The sequence below is a fragment of the Nerophis lumbriciformis genome, linkage group LG19, assembly GCF_033978685.3.
Source record: "Nerophis lumbriciformis linkage group LG19, RoL_Nlum_v2.1, whole genome shotgun sequence".
NCBI classification, from domain to species: domain Eukaryota; kingdom Metazoa; phylum Chordata; class Actinopteri; order Syngnathiformes; family Syngnathidae; genus Nerophis; species Nerophis lumbriciformis.
The window spans coordinates 4,618,513-4,638,041 of record NC_084566.2 but is presented as its reverse complement, the minus strand read 5'-3'; the positions used below and the strand labels follow the sequence as shown (position 1 = coordinate 4,638,041).

At 44.1% G+C, this 19,529-nt stretch overlaps 1 protein-coding gene across 3 annotated transcripts in view; it reads left to right on the top strand.

Annotated features, from left to right (window-relative positions):
* Positions 1-19,529, top strand: part of ephb1 (EPH receptor B1) — a 627,438-nt gene that overhangs the window by 394,180 nt on the left and 213,729 nt on the right. For all 3 annotated transcript variants that reach the window (XR_009817359.2, XR_009817358.2, XM_061979662.2), the window contains exon 5: positions 13,119-13,454. Coding sequence is in view for 1 of the 3 variants with exons in the window: in XM_061979662.2 (XP_061835646.2) it covers positions 13,119-13,454 (336 nt within the window). In the remaining 2 variants the exon portion in view is untranslated. The remainder of the gene's footprint in view (positions 1-13,118; positions 13,455-19,529) is intronic.

Below are 19,529 nucleotides of genomic sequence, written 5' to 3'. Positions count from 1 at the left end.
CTCATTGTTGAGTTAAGGGTTGAATTGTCCATCCTTGTTCTATTCTTTGTCACTATTTTTCTAACCATGCTGAACACCCTCTCTGATGATGCATTCTGCTTCGTCTCCTTGTTGTGTGCGCAGTTGTGCACTGCACTCTTTAAAAGCCGTAGATGTTAATGTCACATATGCATGTACAGTAGATGGCAGTATTGTCCTGTTTAAGAGTGTCACAACATTGCTGTTTACGGCAGACGAACTGTATTACGGTAGACGAAAACATGACTGCTGTTGTTGTGTGTTGTTGCCGCGCTGGGAGGACGTTAATGAAACTGCCTAACAATAAACCCACATAAGAAACCAAGAACTCGCCCTCGATCATTCTACAGTTATAACGTGATTGGGCAGGCACGCTGTTTTATATTGTGGGAAAGCGGACGTGAAAACAAGCTGTCGACACGTCACTCAGGTCCGCCTGAATTTCTGGAGATTTTCGGGAGAAAATTTGTCCCGGGAGGTTTTCGGGAGAGGCGCTGAATTTCGGGAGTCTCCCGGAAAATCCGGGAGGGTTGGCAAGTATGCATACATGTCACACTGACGGTGGCCGTATAAACAACTTTAACACTGTTACTAATATGCGCCACACTGTCAACCCACACCAAACAAGAATGACAAACACATTTCGGGAGAACATCCGCACCGTAACACAACATAAACACAACAGAACAAATACCCAGAATCCCTTGCAGCACTAACTCTTCTGAGACGCTACAATAACATCTACAGCTTTTGGAGCTCACTGCACAACTGCACACACAACAAGAAGGAGACGAAGCAGAAGAACGGAGAAGAGACATGGCGACGACGAGTAAGAAGAAGAAATACGCTTGCAAGTTCTAAAATTATTGGAAAGAAGATTTTAATTTCATCCAGGACACAGCTCGAAGGGGAAGGGGTATGCTGCCTGTACCTTAACCCCGCCCCCACCTATCTCCGCCACCGCAACCACACCCCCCCCAACTTCCCGAATTCAGAGGTCTCAAGGTTGGCAAGTATGTGCATGGTACACAAGATGTACAGATAACACACCGCTCTCGTGCAGTTGTTGTTTCACCTCCTATTCCCCGCTGTCCCGAACACTCCCACTCATTCAGGCTTTGACACACATGCTTCATTGCACTACTACATATTACGATTGTCAAAAACATCCACACCAATTCCTTTTTTTCCAGTATCAAATACTGTACAACACTTTTTCCTCAGTGAGCCATGGCAATTAACAGCCTGTTAGCACTGAGCCAGCGCCAAAAAAAGAATGCCAGCTGTCCTAAAAATTGAGCCAGTGTCCCACATATATCTATTTTTTTGTGGAAGTCTGTCACAAATGCGGATTTAGCGCTTCCCTTTTGCTCTCGCTCATAAACAAATGATAATGGAACTGTGGCAGTGGAGCGTCACTCTATGAGTGGTTTACTTACGCTTCACAACACACCTTATACGCGCCCGGTTTGCCAGAGAATAAGACCTAGCACACTGCAAAAAGTCAGTGTTCAAAAACAAGCAACAAAAATACAAACATTAGGGGTATTTTATTTGAACTAAGCAAAGTTATCTGCCAATAGAACAAGACTTTCCAAAACAAGTAAAATTAGCTAACCTCAATGAACCCAAAAATACCTTAAAATAAGTATATTCTCACTAATAACAACTGTACTATTATACGAGTACATATTTTCTATTTCATTGAAAATAAAACAGCAAAGTCCATTTGGGTGTCATCTGTTTTAGTATGAGAAACAATTGTGTCATTTTTTTTTTTTTCATGCTTGAAATAAGAAATTATTACTTTAAAAAAGTAGTTTTATACTTGTGAGTGTTGATGACACGGCTTTGCAACAGTTGATATTCTAGTTTCAAGCATGTTTTACTCAATATAGGTCATCAAATCTCAGCAACAAGCTGTAATATCTTACTGAGATCATTTAGGACCAAAACCCTTAAAACAAGTAAAACACTCTGCCCTCTTCCGGGCTGCAATATACCCCCCCCCCCCCCCCCGTGCGTCGGTTGAGGTGGGCGGGGTTGAGGGGGTGAGGGGGCGAGGTTTAGTGGTAGCGGGGGGTGTATATTGCAGCCCGGAAGAGTTAGGGCTGCATGGGATTCTGGGTATTTGTGTTTATGTTGTGTTGCGGTGCGGATGTTCTCCTGAAATGTGTTTGTCATTCTTGTTTGGTGTGGATTCACAGTGTGGCGCATATTTCTAACAGTGTTAAAGTTATCTATACGAGTACCGTCAGTGTAACCTGTATCGCTGTTGGCCAAGTATGCTTTGCATTCACGTGTGTGTGCGTGCTGAAGCCGCACATATTATGTGACCGGGCCGGCATTCGCTGGAGTGGGTGAAAAGCGGACGTGGCGATTTTTGGGAGGGGCACTGAAATTTGAGAGTCTCCCGGTAGGGTTGGCAAGTATGAGAATTAGCGGTGAATGCGGTGTTACCACGGCACCGCCGCTGAATATAATCGGCGGGCCAGCTCTAGTGTTAATTTGATATCGCCTCAAGGGCCAAGTGAAATTACACGGCGGGCCAAATTTGGCCCGCGGGCCAGAGTTTGACACCCATGCCCGAAGTGAAGTGTGTTTGTATTAGATGGGAAGAATTGTTGTTTTCGGACATTCCATCAAAATCTGACCAGAACATTTTGATTTATGTTCCTAACAAATTGAAAAACAAACACTGGCGAAAACATAACCTCTTTGGCGGAGGTAAGAAAGTTTGCTAAACAAAGCGCACCATTTTCATCTTGAGCGTTTCCAGTTAACCGGTCACGTAGAACAGCAGGGACGAAAATCACCAAAAAAAACTATGTTGCGGGAAATAGGAGTAAACTGAAAAACTTCTCGATGAATCCTCGATCAAACCATCCATTTTCCACCACTTGTGTCACTTTATGTCGCGTGGGGTTGGAGCCTGACGAGCTGCGCTCGGGCACCCTGGCCAAGTCGCCACCTCATAAACCGTCACCCAGAAAAAATACTTGAAGCCAAACATCAGTTTGTAAGGTTTTTACATTATTGAACGAAAATTATTTATTTAGTTTGTGTGTGTGTGTGTGTGTGTGTGTGTGTGTGTGTGTGTGTTCTGGCAATGCGTACTTATTGGGGATGTCGCTCTGTTTACAAAGTCCCTTAAGGGGATTTGGGTGGGGTTTTTGATCATTTTCAGGACTTTTGCCTACTTTTCCAACTTTTCTCCCCCACTTCCAGTGTGACTATGCTGGGTGCGTTTTGGACATGTTGGGCATCCCAGGACTCGGGTGGCCAGCTGCGGGACTTGTGGTACTCAAACCTGCGTGTCATTTTTGATCATTTTGTGGACTTTTGCCAACTTTTCCAACTTTTCTCCCCCACTTCCAGTGAGACTTTGCTGGGTGCGTTTTGGACATGTTGTGTACCCCCTGGACTCGCGTGGCCGGCTGCGGGACTTGTGGTACTCAAACCTGGGGGTATTTTTTGGACATGTGGGCCGCGTTAGGGACAATTGTCCTGCTCGCCTACCAGTGTGTGTGTGTGTGTGTGTGTGTGTGGAGGGTTTATATCTCGGGAGGGTTTGACAGTTGTTGGTCAATCTCACCTTGGGTTCTGACTTGTGGATTACATTGAGTCCTACTGTTCATTTCTTTTGTGCCAGGCGACATTCATCAATAACCATCAAAGGTGATTGTGCTAATTATACAAGACTTATGTTGCCAATGTGTGTAGGCAAGCTTACATTGGGTGTTGACTTTATGGATTACTTTGAGTTATTCTGTTTTTTTGCAAAGTAATTTATATCAATAATAAGTACAAGATATAATATTTATTGCTGTGAAACCCACTAAAGTCGCTATGTCTATTATGCCCAACCTTTCCTACTGGGCTGGGGCTAGGATGTATACTGCACTCACAGTAGTTAAATGAAGCACATTTTATTACCAGGCATGTCTAAGCCTATTATGAATTGCCCCTTAGGTTTTTTCTTGTTATATTAACCAATTTACCTCACTGCTAGTTTATTACTAAGGACTACATATACATTTTGTCAGAAGAAAGTGAAGACCATTAGTATGTTTGACAGCAGAGCACGTTTTGAAGACCTATACCCAGTTGTGTGAGGATTAAGTTAGTTCTGCTTCATTTTATAAAAAGGTCAAGCATTAAGGGGTTTAAATTACTTCTAAATGGGATCTGCAGGGCAGTCATAGCCAAACCTGAGCATGTTTGGCACTGTGTGCTCGCCAAGCTATCACTAAGCACTGGAAGGAGTTCCTCATGCAGCTCATAATCTACCAACACTTAACGAACTCCACTCCAATTGGGCGATGGCTGGCTAACAAGTGCTATTTTTTTACTCAAAGTCCCAAAACTGAATGCGCCGCTCAAGCAAAACAGCAGTTTTATCGTTTCATGATTTCTCCATGAATATCATTTTGGAAGCTCTGCTCCAGCTGCATGCTCCCGGGGAGTGAATGCAAGCGTGAATCTCCAGAGCCACTTGGATAAGAATACTCCATGCAACACTGCATTTTGCTAAATAACCAATGTTTGATAGACAAACGTTTCGCTGTATGATCCCTCTGGGTGTGAGGGGAATAAATTAGCATGCCAATTGTGTTGAGGGGAAGAAAGGAGAACGATAAGTTGCTTTGCCAACAACAAAAATCGGACCAATAACCGGCGATTGCACAGAATAGACATCTTCCTCTACAGCCTGGTATTTTTCTTAGAGCAGCGGTACCCAAGCTATGGCCTGTCAGTGTCTAAAAAAATCGAGTTAAAAAAAATTAAAAAAAGATATATTTTAAACTGTCCTGTCCAGCCATGGAGGCTAATATTGTTGATGTAATTGAGGTACCAATTTACTTTACAAACTGGGATACTTCTGTTGTTGCCCTATTTGTATTTGACTTTATTAAATGTTTGGATACATTTAGTGTTAAGCTACAAAGCGTAACTACAATAGCGATTCCAGTAGTAGTAGAAAGTCCATGATGATTGGTTGGTTTATTTATGAGAAAGTCCATGATGATTGGTTGGTTTACGTATGAGAAAGTCCATGATGATTGGTTGGTTTACATATGAGAAAGTCCATGAGGATTGGTTGGTTTACATATGAGAAAGTCCATGAAGATTGGTTGGTTTACGTATGAGAAAGTTTGTTATGATTGGCTGGTTTACATATGAGAAAGTCCATAATGATTGGTTGGTTTACATATGAGAAAGTCCATGAAGATTGGTTAGTTTACATATGAGAAAGTCCATGATGATTGGTTGGTTTACGTATGAGAAAGTCCATGATGATTGGTTGGTTTACATTTGAGAAAGTCCCGGAAGAGTTAGTACTGCAAAGGGTTCTCGGTATTTGTTCTGTTGTGTTTATGTTGTGTTACGGTGCGGCTGTTCTCCCGAAATGTGTTTGTCATTCTTGTTTGGTGTGGATTCACAGTGTGGCGCATATTTGTAACAGTGTTAAAGTTGTTCATACGGCCACCCTCAGTGTAACATGTAAGGCTGTTGATCAAGTATGCGTTGCATTCACGTGTGTGTGCGTACAGAAGCCGCACATATCTTGTGACTGGGCCGGCACGTTGTTAGAATGGATGAAAAGCGGACGTGACGACAGCTCGTAGAGGACGTTAAAGACAGTGCCTTTAAGGCACGCCCCCAAGACTGCGGTCCGGGAGATATAATGACTGATGAACACCTTCGTTCAATAATGAAGGTTGCCTCAGCTCAAAGCCTGAGCCCTGACATTAATGAACTAGCATCCAAGAAAAGATGGCAGGTATCTGGCTTGGGCACATCAGATTAGATCAGTGTGTTGCAAACTGAGCAGTTTAAAGTCCTGAATGGTTGGTTTATTCATTGTTATTTTATTTTCAAATTTATTAGCCTGTGGAAAAAGTTAATGTTGATATTTACCTCAGAAGGCTGCAAATAGAAAAGAGGCATTCAATTTGTATTTCAATTGTATTTGATATGCCATTGATATTTTTTAATTATTATTATTATTATTTGAAACTCGATTTTGCATGTCACTATAAAGTTATATAAGCCTTGCTTGTTCAATATTCAATGCAAAACTTGTTTGGGTCCCTATTAAAAGGTTAATTTGTTCAACCTTGGCCCGCGGCTTTGTTCAGTTTTACATGTTGGCCCACTCTGTATTTGAGTTTTGACACCCCTGGTCTACAGGGTTTCCTCTAGATTGCCAAAATAACTGCGGTAGTGGGGGAATGGTTAGGGGTGTGGTAGGGGCGTCGTCACCATTACAACAACATATAGTTGCATAATTTCCTATAAGATTTTCTTTAAAAAGACTCAAAAATGTATACATACATTTAAAATAAAATATGTGTTATTTATAACTAGTATTAACATCCATCCATTAATGTTTCTACCGCTTGTCCCTTACGGGGTCATATTTTTTATATAATTTCGTTTTGCTCTATTTTTAATTGTTTCTTCTTATTGTACAATGTACTTGTTTTTTTTTTTTTCATTAAAAACGACTAGCAAACAAATGTATCATCTTTTTCTGGTGTTATTATAGAATGTACTCGTGTTTGGAGACTCTACTTCTGTCCCTCGATGTCTGCGACAATAAGCGAGCTCCAGCGAGCATGATGTCACACTTGCTTGGCGCTGCTGCTCCAGTTGGACTTTCTCTCCCTAAAATCCGCCACCATTCATCCATCCATCTTCTTCCGCTTATCCGAGGTCGGGTCGCGGGGGCAGCAGCCTAAGCAGGGAAGCCCAGACTTCCCTCTCCCCAGCCACTTCGTCCAGCTCTTCCTGTGGGACCCCGAGGCGTTCCCAGGCCAGCCGGGAGACATAGTCTTCCCAACGTGTCCTGGGTCTTCCCCGCGGCCTCCTACCGGTCGGACGTGCCCTAAACACCTCCCTAGGGAGGCGTTCGGGTGGCATCCTGACCAGATGCCCGAACCACCTCATCTGGCTCCTCTCGATGTGGAGGAGCAGCGGCTTTACTTTGAGCTCCCCCCGGATGGCAGAGCTTCTCACCCTATCTCTAAGGGAGAGCCCCGCCACCCGGTGGAGGAAACTCATTTCGGCCGCTTGTACCCGTGATCTTGTCCTTTCGGTCATAACCCAAAGCTCATGACCATAGGTGAGGATGGGAACGTAGATCGACCGGTAAATTGAGAGCTTTGCCTTCCGGCTCAGCTCCTTCTTCACCACAACGGATCGATACAGCGTCCGCATTACTGAAGATGCCGCACCGATCCGCCTGTCAATCTCACGATCCACTCTTCCCTCACTCGTGAACAAGACTCCGAGGTACTTGAACTCCTCCACTTGGGGCAAGATCTCCTCCCCAACCCGGAGATGGCACTCCACCCTTTTCCGGGCGAGAACCATGGACTCGGACTTGGAGGTGCTGATTCTCATCCCAGTCGCTTCACACTCGGCTGCGAACCGATCCAATGAGAGCTGAAGATCCTGGCCAGATGAAGCCATCAGGACCACATCATCTGCAAAAAGCAGAGACCTAATCCTGCAGCCACCAAACCAGATCCCCTCAACGCCTTGACTGCGCCTAGAAATTCTGTCCATAAAAGTTATGAACAGAATCGGTGACAAAGGGCAGCCTTGGCGGAGTCCAACCCTCACTGGAAACGTGTCCGACTTACTGCCGGCAATGCGGACCAAGCTCTGGCACTGAGCATACAGGGAGCAAACTGCCACAATCAGACAGTCCGATACCCCATACTCTCTGAGGACTCCCCACAGGACTTCCTGAGGGACACGGTCGAATGCCTTCTCCAAGTCCACAAAACACATGTAGACTGGTTGGGCAAACTCCCATGCACCCTCAAGGACCCTGCCGAGAGTATAGAGCTGGTCCACAGTTCCACGACCAGGACGAAAACCACACTGTTCCTCCTGAATCCGAGGTTCGACTATCCGGCGTAGCCTCCTCTCCAGTACACCTGAATAGACCTTACCGGGAAGGCTGAGGAGTGTGATCCCACGATAGTTAGAGCACACCCTCAGGTTCCCCTTCTTAAAGAGAGGAACCACCACCCCGGTCTGCCAATCCAGAGGTACCGCCCCCGATGTCCACGCGATGCTGCAGAGTCTTGTCAACCAAGACAGCCCCACAGCATCCAGAGCCTTAAGGAACTCTGGGCGGATCTCATCTACCCCTGGGGCCTTGCCACCGAGGAGCTTTTTAACTACCTCAGCAACCTCAGCCCCAGAAATAGGAGAGCCCACCACAGACTCCCCAGGCACTGCTTCCTCATAAGAAGACGTGTTGGTGGGATTGAGGAGGTCTTCGAAGTATTCCCTCCACCGATCCACAACATCCGCAGTCGAGGTCAGCAGAACACCATCCCCGCCATACACGGTGTTGATAGTGCACTGCTTCCCCTTCCTGAGGCGGCGGATGGTGGTCCAGAATTGCTTCGAAGCCGTCCGGAAGTCGTTTTTCATGGCTTCCCCGAACTCCTCCCATGTCCGAGTTTTTGCCTCTGCGACCGCTGAAGCCGCACACCGCTTGGCCTGTCGGTACCTGTCCGCTGCCTCAGGAGTCCTATGAGCCAAAAGAACCCGATAGGACTCCTTCTTCAGCTTGACGGCATCCCTCACCGCCGGTGTCCACCAACGGGTTCTAGGATTACCGCCACGACAAGCACCAACTACCTTGCGGCCACAGCTCCAAATCCGCCACTGTCTTTTTAATTTTTGCACATTTTGTAGATCGCTGTCCGCGGGTATTATATATATTAACATTAACATGTTGACCACGCTCCAGACAATGTTGTGCGTTTTGTTTACTTCAAAGTCCAGTTTCGGCAGCGCTTTTTTTGGTGATCAAACTTTTTTTTTTTTGTCGGCCTAATTTTCAGTGCATCACTTGTCAATAGTGCGGTAATAATAGGCAATATATATCCACTCATACTGTAACGACCTGCTAGTGGTATTGTTTAATGTTCATGTGGTTTTGATTAGTTGTTTATTGTTCCCATGATCGCAAACACACCGTCCGTGCCTGAAAACGGATTGGCGGAAAATGAGTAAGTGTAGTTGTGTGTCTGGGGAAGTGTGTGCACGGGAGGTAAAACCTGTTGGAAGTGGGCCAGTTGTTATTATAAGATTGGCAATAAAGGTTAAAAATAGCATCAAACTGTGTGTGACTTCTTCTGGAGGCTACAGTAGATTAACCTGACTCTCACCAGATCCTTGTAGTTCGCTGAGCTCCACACATTGATCTGGGAGTTCTCAATAGGAGATGTATTTCAGAAGGCGAGGCCTTGTAAAAAAAAATCATTGTATGTGATTGGATAAACCACTTGTCCGTTATCTTGAATGACGTGCTACTTCAACCACTCTCATCGAAATCAAGCCATGACGCTGATGAGAGCGACGCTGGGCAATCCAAACCCGGTCGGAAGAAGAGCCAAAACATCCTTGCCACCAATAAATGCCTTCAAAACCGTTCTCTGTTCATCTTTTAAAGGCCTACTGAAATGCGATGTTCTTATTTAAACGGGGATAGCAGGTCCATTCTTTGTGTCATACTTGATCATTTCGCGATATTGCCATATTTTTGCTGAAAGGATTTAGTAGAGAACATCGACGATAAAGTTCGCAACTTTTGGTCGCTGATAAAAAAGCCTTGCCTGTACCGGAAGTAGCAGACGATATGCGCATGACGTCACAGGTTGTGGAGCTCCTCACATCCGCACATTGTTTACAATCATGGCCACCAGCAGCGAGACCGATTCGGAACCGAGAAAGCGACAATTTCCCCATTAATTTGAGCGAGAATGAAAGATTCGTGGATGAGGAAAGTGAGAGTGAAGACTAGAGGGCAGTGGGAGCGATTCAGATAGGGAAGATGCTGTGAGAGGCGGGTGGGACCTGATATTCAGCTGGGAATGACTAAAACAGTAAATAAACACAAGACATATATATACTCTATTAGCCACAACACAACCAGGCTTATATTTAATATGCCACAAATAAATCCCGCATAACAAACACCTCCCCCCTCCCGTCCATATAACCCGCCAATACAACTCAAACACCTGCACAACACACTCAATCCCACAGCCCAAAGTACCGTTCACCTCCCCAAAGTTCATACAGCACATATATTTCCCCAAAGTCCCCAAAGTTACGTACGTGACATGCACATAGCGGCACGCACGTATGGGCAAGCGATCAAATGTTTGGAAGCCGCAGCTGCATGCGTACTCACGGTACCGCGTCTGCGCATCCAACTCAAAGTCTTCCTGGTAAGAGTCTCTGTTGTCCCAGTTCTCCACAGGCCAAAGGTAAAGCTTGACTGTCATCTTCCGGGAATGTAAACAATGAAACACCGGCTGTGTTATCCTCACAACAGTCAGGGGGTGCATTCTACGGCGGGGGTGCATTATCCAGCACAACACCTGTCGCAATACACCGCTTCCCACCTACAGCTTTCTTCTTTGCTGTCTCCATTGTTCATTGAACAAATTGCAAAAGATTCACCAACACAGATGTCCAGAATACTGTGGAATTTTGCGATGAAAACAGACGACTTAATAGCTGGCCACCATGCTGTCCCAAAATGTCCTCTACAATCCGTGACGTCACGCTCAGGCGTCATCATACCGAGTTGTTTTCAGCAGGATATTCCTCGCAAAATTTAAAATTGCACTTTAGTAAGCTAACCCGGCCGTATTGGCATGTGTTGCAATGTTAAGATTTCATCATTGATATATAAACTATCAGACTGCGTGGTCGGTAGTCGTGGGTTTCAGTAGGCCTTTAAAGAATTAATATTCGATAGATTCAACAAAACAGTTGCAATAGCAGAATCAATGTCAGCACACGACGCAGCTAGGTCTGCATGCCGCCATTGTTGTTTGAATCAAACAGTCGTTTCGGCGCTACGTCACGTCTATGAAATCCCGCCCGGCGATCCTGATTGGTTCATTATGTTTTACTATCTGGAAGGAGTTTGCAATGCCTTCAAGCCCACATCCTTGTTTGGAGCTCAGCGAACTACAAGTGTCTGGCAAAAGTCAGGTTATCAATAGATTGTACTACTTTATGTCACGTGTGGGTCGTTCCTCCCAGATGCAAACTGACAACTCCGGACGACAGCGTGAGGTAGGAAATGATTTATTTATCGTAAATCATAGCAAAACACAAAACAAGCAAAAAGGATGCGTGCCGATCGCACGCAGAAGCTAAAGCAACAACTTAGCACAGGAAACATAGAAGCAAGAACCAGGAATATCCAAACGTAACAGTTGCATGGAGAAAACAATGAAGCCAGACTGAGCGTGGCAAGAAAGGTGAATAAATAGCTTTCTGATTAGTGGTCGACTGCAGGTGAGCGTGCCGACCACTAACCAGAGGCAGGTGAATCCAATTAATCCCCATAGAAACCAAAACAAACCCTGAGGTGCACAAAACAGGAACTAAGGGAGTCCAAAAATAACAGAACATAACTAAACAAAACATGATCCGGCCACGGATCATGACACTTTAATTTTGTGTAATTTAATAAAAACCTTATTTTCAAGCTGATTTTGCCGTGGCGGTGGGCCATGTTTGTTAGATTAAGGGAAAATCCTGCCTTAATCTGTTGTTGCTATGTGTTTTTTAGTAGACTAGAAATGTAATTGTTACGAGTATCATTGAAGAAAAAAATTGCAATTTCAGTTTATTCTTTAACAGTCAGAGACATCAGTTGAAGAACCAACAACAGGTTGGTCACACAGTGACATTCCACTCCTAAATTAAGAGGCTTTGATAGTCAGTCAACAGGGTTGTGTTAGCTACTCTGTTGATTGATTGATTGAAACGGTTATTAGTAGATTGCACAGTACATTACATATTCCGTACAATTGACCACTAAATGGTAACACCCGAATAAGTTTTTCAACTTGTTTAAGTCGGTCCACGATAATCAATTCATGGTACAAATATATACTATCATCATAATACAGTCATCACACAAGTTAATCATCAGAGTATATGCATTGAATTATTTACATTATTTACAATCTGGGGGGTGGGATGTGGAGGGGGTTGGGGCGGGAGGGTTAGGTTGGGTTGCTATCAGCATATTTCAGTCATCAACAATTATATCATCTGAGAAATGGACATTGAAACAGTGTAGGTCTGACTTGGTAGGATATGTACAGCGAGCAGTGAACATAGTGAGCTCAGAAAGCATAAGAACAAGTATATACATTTGATTATTTACATTTGATTAATTACAATCCGGGGAGGTGGGATGTGGTGGGGGGAGGGTGTTAGTCTAGGGTTGTAGTTGCCTGTAGGTGTTCTTTTAGAGCGGTTTTAAAGGAAGATAGAGATGCACTTTCTTTTACACATGTTGGGAGTGCATTCCATATTGATGTGGCATAGAAGGAGAATGAGTTAAGACCTTTGTTAGATCGGAATCTGGGTTTAACATGGTTTGTGGAGCTCCCCCTGGTGTTGTGGTTATGGCGGTCATTTACGTTCTGGAAGTAGTTTGACATGTACTTCAGTATCAGGGAGGTGTAGCGGATTTTATAGACTAGGCTCGGTGCAAGTTGTTTTACTCTGTCCTCCACCCTGAGCCAGCCCACTTTGGAGAAGTGGGTAGGAGTGAGGTGTGATCTGGGGTGGAGGTCTAGAGGTAACCTGACTAGCTTGTTCTGGGATGTTACTCTCTTACCAAGTGCTGGTCCCACAAGTGTTCAGTTGATTCGAGGTCACCACTGTTGCATTTAATGATCACAAGCCAGTTTTCCAGTGATAAAGATGTGAAGTGAAGTGAATTACATTTATATAGCGCTTTTTCTCAAGTGACTCAAAGCGCTTTACATAGTGAAACCCAATATCTAAGTTACAGTTAAACCAGTGTGGGTGGCACTGGGAGCAGGTGGGTAAAGTGTCTTGCCCAAGGACACAACGGCAGTGACTAGGATGGCGGAAGCGGGGATCGAACCTGCAACCCTCAAGTTGCTGGCACGGCCGCTCTACCAACCGAGCTATACCGCCCCAAGATCCCGCCCCAAAGCTTCACAATTCCACCAAAAGTGAAGATTTGGCACATCTCACAATGTTTATATTCCTTGTGTCTACAGGTGTTCCTTCCAGCCCAAGGAATGTCATTTCCATCGTGAATGAGACCTCCGTGATCCTGGAGTGGCATTCTCCCAGGGAAACGGGCGGCCGGGACGATGTTGTTTACAACATCCTGTGCAAAAAGTGTCAGGCCGACCGCCGTGCCTGCTCCCACTGCGACGACAACGTGGAATTTGTCCCTCGTCAGCTGGGTCTGACCGAGACCAGGGTGTTCATCAGCAACCTTTTGGCGCACACGCTCTACAGCTTTGAGATACAAGCTGTCAACGGCGTGAGCAATAAAAGCCCCTATCCGTCCCAGCACGTGTCCATAGACATCACCACCAACCAGGCCGGTAAGTGGCTGCTTTGACAAGGTGTGATAATGATGAAGATGGGAATAATTAGCCTCAAGTCATCTTTTAATTATGCTTTACTGAACGTATTTTGTAAATACCACCTCCCTCCCTGCAAGTCATGCTGCCACTTGCCCTTGCTGGAAAACTCTTGTTTTATTATTTATATACAATTTGTCTGAAATATTTCCGTTTTTTTGCACACTGTGCATATCAGCTTCTCAGCTCACTGCATGGCTGACTGCAGTGCCAAAGGGACTCCACATAGCTCAGCTGTGAATAATAATTGAAGGTTTGCAGCACAATGGTCGCTTGTAGAAAGGCAGGTAGGAATGCAATATCTCAAACAATTCAAACCTTGATTTACGAACCCATCATTTTTTTAAACGTTTCGATTAACGAACCACGGATTGGATAAAAATATACTTTGGTCTACAATTTTGGTCTCCATTTACGAACGTTTCATCCACTCATTGTGGGCGGGATGATCAATTTCCGGTGCCCGCTGTTCATTCATTCAGTTAGCTACTGTGACACACTATTTTGCGAAAAGTATTTGGCCACCTGCCTTGACTCACACATGAACTTGAAGTGCCATCCCATTCCTAACCCATAGGGTTCAATATGATGTCGGTCCACCTTTTGCAGCTATTACAGCTTCAACTCTTCTGGGAAGGCTGTCCACAAGGTTGCGGAGTGTGTTCATAGGAATTTTCCACCATTCTTGTAAAAGCGCGTTAGTGAGGTCACACAATGATGTTGGTCGAGAAGACCTGGCTCTCAGTCTCCGTTTTACTTCATCCCAAAGGTGTTCTATCAAGATTTTCAAATGGAGGAGAAAAACAGTAGAGATGTTATCGGCCGATAAATGCGTTAAAATGTAATATCGGAAATTATCAGTATCGTTTTTTTTATTATCGGTATCGTTTTTTATTTATTTATTTATTTTTTTTTTTATTGAATCAACATAAAAAACACAAGATACACTTACAATTAGTGCACCAACCCAAAAAACCTCCCTCCCCCTCATTCACACTCATTCACACAAAAGGGTTGTTTCTTTCTGTTATTAATATTCTGCTTCCTACATTATATATCAATATATATAAATAAATGATAAATGGGTTATACTTGTATAGCGCTTTTCTACCTTCAAGGTACTCAAAGCGCTTTGACAGTATTTCCACATTCACCCATTCACACACACATTCACACACTGATGGCGGGAGCTGCCATGCAAGGCGCTAACCAGCAGCCATCAGGAGCAAGGGGTGAAGTGTCTTGCCCAAGGACACAACGGACGTGACGAGGATGGTAGAAGGTGGGGATTGAACCCCAGTAACCAGCAACCCTCCAATTCAATACAGTCTGCAAGGGATACAGTCCGTAAGCACACATGATTGTGCGTGCTGCTGGTCCACTAATAGTACTAACCTTTAACAGTTAATTTTACTCATTGTCATTAATTACTAATTTCTATGTACCGTATTTTCCGCACTATAAGGCGCACCGGATTATTAGCCGCACCTTCAATGAATTACATATTTCATAACTTTGTCCACCAATAAGCCGCCCCGGATTATAAGCCGCGCCTACGCTGCGCTAAAGGGAATGTCAAAAAAACAGTCAGATAGTTCAGTCAAACTTTAATAATATATTGAAAACCAGCGTTCTAACAACTCTGTCCCAAAATGTACGCAAATGTGCAATCACAAACATAGTAAAATTCAAAATGGTGTAGAGCAATAGCAACATAATGTTGCTCGAACGTTAATGTCACAACACACAAAATAAACATAGCGCTCACCTTCTGAAGTTATTCTTCATTCGTAAATCCTGCGAATTCTTCGTCTTCGGTGTCCGAATTGAAAAGTTGCGCAAGCGTGGGATCCAAAAATGGCCGGCTCCGTCTCGTCGAAGTCATCGGATTCAGTGTCGCTGTTGTTGTGCAGCAGTTCTGTGAATCCTGCCTTCCGGAAAGCTCGGACCACAGTTGTGACCGAAATATCTGCCCAGGTATTTACGATCCACTGGCAAATGTTGGCGTATGTCGTCCGGCGCTGTCTGCCCGTCTTAGTGAAGGTGTGTTCGCCTTCGGAGCTGTGTGAAAAAAGCCACCCGGCCTCTTCGCGTAAACTTCCCTTAACCACTCGCTCATCTTTTCTTCATCCATCCATCCCTTCGAGTTAGCTTTTATGATGACGCCGGCTGGAAAGGTCTCTTTTGGCAAGGTCTTCCTTTTGAATATCACCATGGGTGGAAGTTAGCATGGCAAGCTAGAACCACAGTGAAGGATGACTTCTCATTCCCTGTGGTGCGAATATTCACCGTACGTGCTCCCGTTCCACAGTGCGGTTCACAGGAATATCAGTTGCTGTGAAATACGGTAGTAATCCGTGTGCGGATGGAGAGATTGCGTCTTTTTATGAACCGGATCCTTGTCGTTTAGTAGGAGCCATTTTGTGGTCTTTACAGATGTAAACAGGAAATGAAACGTACGGTGATATCCGCGCGTTTTTTCTTCTTCTTCCGGGGGCGGGTGGTTGCTTACAGTAGAAGAAGAAGCGCTTCCTGTTCTATGGGGGCGGGTGCTTTCCTTGGCGGTTGCTTGCGTAGAAGAAGAAGCGCTTCCTGTTCTACCGGGAAAAAAGATGGCGGCTGTTTACCGAAGTTGCGAGATCGAAACTTTATGAAAATGAATCGTAATAAAGCGCACCGGGTTATAAGGCGCACTGTCAGCTTTTGAGAAAAATTGTGGTTTTTAGGTGCGCCTTATAGTGCGGAAAATACGGTAACTGTTTTTATATTGTTTATACTTTCTTTTTTATTCAAGAAAATGTTTTTAATTTATTTATCTTATTTTATTATTATTTTTAAAAAGTACCTTATCTTCACCATACCTGGTTGTCCAAATTAGGCATAATAATGTGTTAATTCCACGACTGCATATATCGGTTGATATCGGTATCGGTAATTAAAGAGTTGGACAATATCGAAATATCGGATATCGGCAAAAAGCCATTATCGGACATCCCTATTAATTATTATTTGATATACAGATTATTCTATGACAGGCACCGTCTTCTTTTCCTGTGTGGTTTATTTTCAGATCAAACCAATGATAAAAATAGCCACATTTTAGGCTTTATTCAGTTCCTGCTTTTTAACAATGCCTACTACTCCTCTACTTGCATTTGGATGTTTATAAATCCTCAGTGATATTATTTTATTTTTATATCTGTTTGAGGCTCACATCTGCAGCTTGCAGGCTGACAAGTCTCCTTGTTGTTTTCCTTGAGTCTTAGCTTAATTAGACTTTTTTTTTTGGAGCGCAACGTCGCACAGCGAGTCTCCACTTCTGTCGTCACAGAAGGCTACACCCCACTAAAAACCTGTCTGTAAATCTTCAGATTCACAGAGACGCGCTGGCCTGATCTCTAAGTTAACACAAGCAAGGAGTGAAGCAGGTTTAGATGCCTTTATGTGTATTAAAATAAATTGAGTGCTTATGTGAGAGCCTGAGAGCTGTTATTTTTTTGACATGTTATTTTTAGTCGGGTTCTCACATCAACAGACATGTTGAACGGCAGCCTTCACCTTTATGGTTGTCTAATGGCTGGCCAGGTTCGTCAATACTTTAATGTCAGCGAGCCTGCAGGAGGCTTCAAGATAAATACCTGAACAACTTCTGTTCTAATCTACTGTATCCTGCATGTGTATGTGTGTGCATGTGTCTTTCTCCCTGTGGTGGAGCTCCAGCCGACCATTAAAATTGACCTTCATCCTATTGCTTCTGCCATTTTGTGTCTGTCGAGGATGTTGTTTTGACCAGCCGTTTCTTGGAGCGATTGTCGTGCTCACACAATAAAGGGCGAGTAATCTATATGGTTTTCATGGTAAAGTGATGTTGCAGTGAGGTGAAAGACGAGCTGTTGTTGAGAGGTAATGGTGATGTAAACTATTGCGTATTTACCCTTGGAGCAGCCTCATGTTGTCTGGTTTTCAGTCCATACTGTGTAGGCCACTATTTTTGCATTTGTTTTTTGTGGTATCTAGGTTTTTGTTAGTAATCAGTTCCAAAAGGTCGGACAAACGCCAAGTCGTACAAAAACCAAAGCACTTTTCCCCATGAGGAATAATGTAAATGCAATTAATGCTGTTATTCCAAACACTCAAAAAATATTAACACAAAACAAGAAGAAAAACAAGCAAGATTGTTCTATAAATATCACTGCAATGCCTCTACGTTTTGATTTCAAACTGTCGGGACTTATGCAGATCCCAACTCTACTCAGTGGCCTAGTGGTTAGAGTGTCCGCCCTGAGATCGGTAGGTTGTGAGTTCACACCCCGGCCGAGTCATACCAAAGACTATAAAAATGGGACCCATTACCTCCCTGCTTGGCACTCAGCATCAAGGGTTGGAATTGGGGGTTAAATCACCAAAAATGATTCCCGGGCGCGGCACCGCCCACTGCTCCCCTCACCTCCCAGGGGGTGAACAAGGGGATGGGCCAAATGCAGAGGACACATTTCACCACACCTAGTGTGTGTGTGTGACAATCATTGGTACTTTAACTTTAACTTAAATGCACAACAGCAGGTGGTAAGAAAAGTTGGTCTTGCATGATAGGGCCCCTTTAAAGAGCCTTAAGGTGGTGGGCTCCTCTAGCTTAGGGGTGGGGTCAGAGGCATTATTATGGCTGTGAGGAGCCAAAGTGACCAGACAACCCCTTGCAGTTTGCCTATCGGGCAAACAGGTCTGTGGAAGCTGTAGTCAATACGGGACTGAACCACATCCTGCATCACCTTAGTTCCCCAACGAGCTACGCTAGGATCCTGTTCATGGTCTACAGCTCTCCATTTAACACCATCATTCCGTATATCCTGCACCGCAAACTCACCCAGCTCACAGTGTTGGCTTCCACCTGTCAGTTGATCACTAACTTCCAAACTGACAGGAGGCAGCAGGTAAGGCTGGGGAGCATCACATCCAATACTGACGTCCTCAGGGGTATGTTCTCTCCCCACTGTCTTTCTTCCTCTACACCAGTGACTGCACCTAAGGGGAGGTTTAAACTGCCTCAGGAACGGACGTTCATTTTTATACCTCCATATTTCAGACTGGTCTGTATCTGCAACAAAGATGGACACACAACAGACAATCAGGACATATCATTGGTGTTGACTTTCCCCCCCATCCAGGACTTGTACAGGTTCAGTCAGGAAACGGGCAGGTAGCATCACTGTAGACCTCTCACACCCTGGTCACAAACTGTTAACTCCTCCCCTCCGGCAGACATTACAAATCACTGTTCGCCAAAATAACCCGTCATAAGAACCGTTTCTTTCCCCAGGCTATCAATCTGATAAACAGTATAAAATAACTCTATTTGGTCACTGTGTACTCATGTTCATGTCATCATCTTTTTGCTTTGCTCTATTCACCACTGCACTTCTATTTTTTAGTCTTGCACATATTAGTTATTCAAGTACTTGTTTATAGTTAATTGTTAATATTTATTGGTTACATTGAACGAAGAGAGCACCAAGTCAAATTCCTTGTGTGTTAAACATACTTAGCCAAAAACACTGATTCTCATTCTAATTCCAGTTCTGAATAAGTTAATTGAGCAGATCAGGACACATTTGACGATCAATGGAAATGAAGAATGAGTTAGAGGGAAGGCAACCAAACAGAAACCATGACAGTGAAGGAACTTGAAGAGAAAAAGTGTCTTTTTACCAGGGTGGCCTAATGGTGCTTTGACAGGCTAATAGCACGCTTGACAGATAGATGGAGACTAAGAAATGCCAATGTCTATTGTTGCACTCGGCAGCAGTAATGAAGTGTAATCTGCCAGGACGGTGTCCTGCGTTGTGTGGCCTTTTGTTGCCAGGTAATTGCCTTGTTGCTGTTACACAAGGGGACACTGAAGATGCTGAATTCTCTGGGAAAGAAAATATATTAAAAATATCCAAATCTATTCTCGCTTATGTTGACAAAAAAACATTGCCTAGTCCGTTGAAAGTTTTCCCTGCAATTACATATGTCATTGGAATGAAATAACTTTGA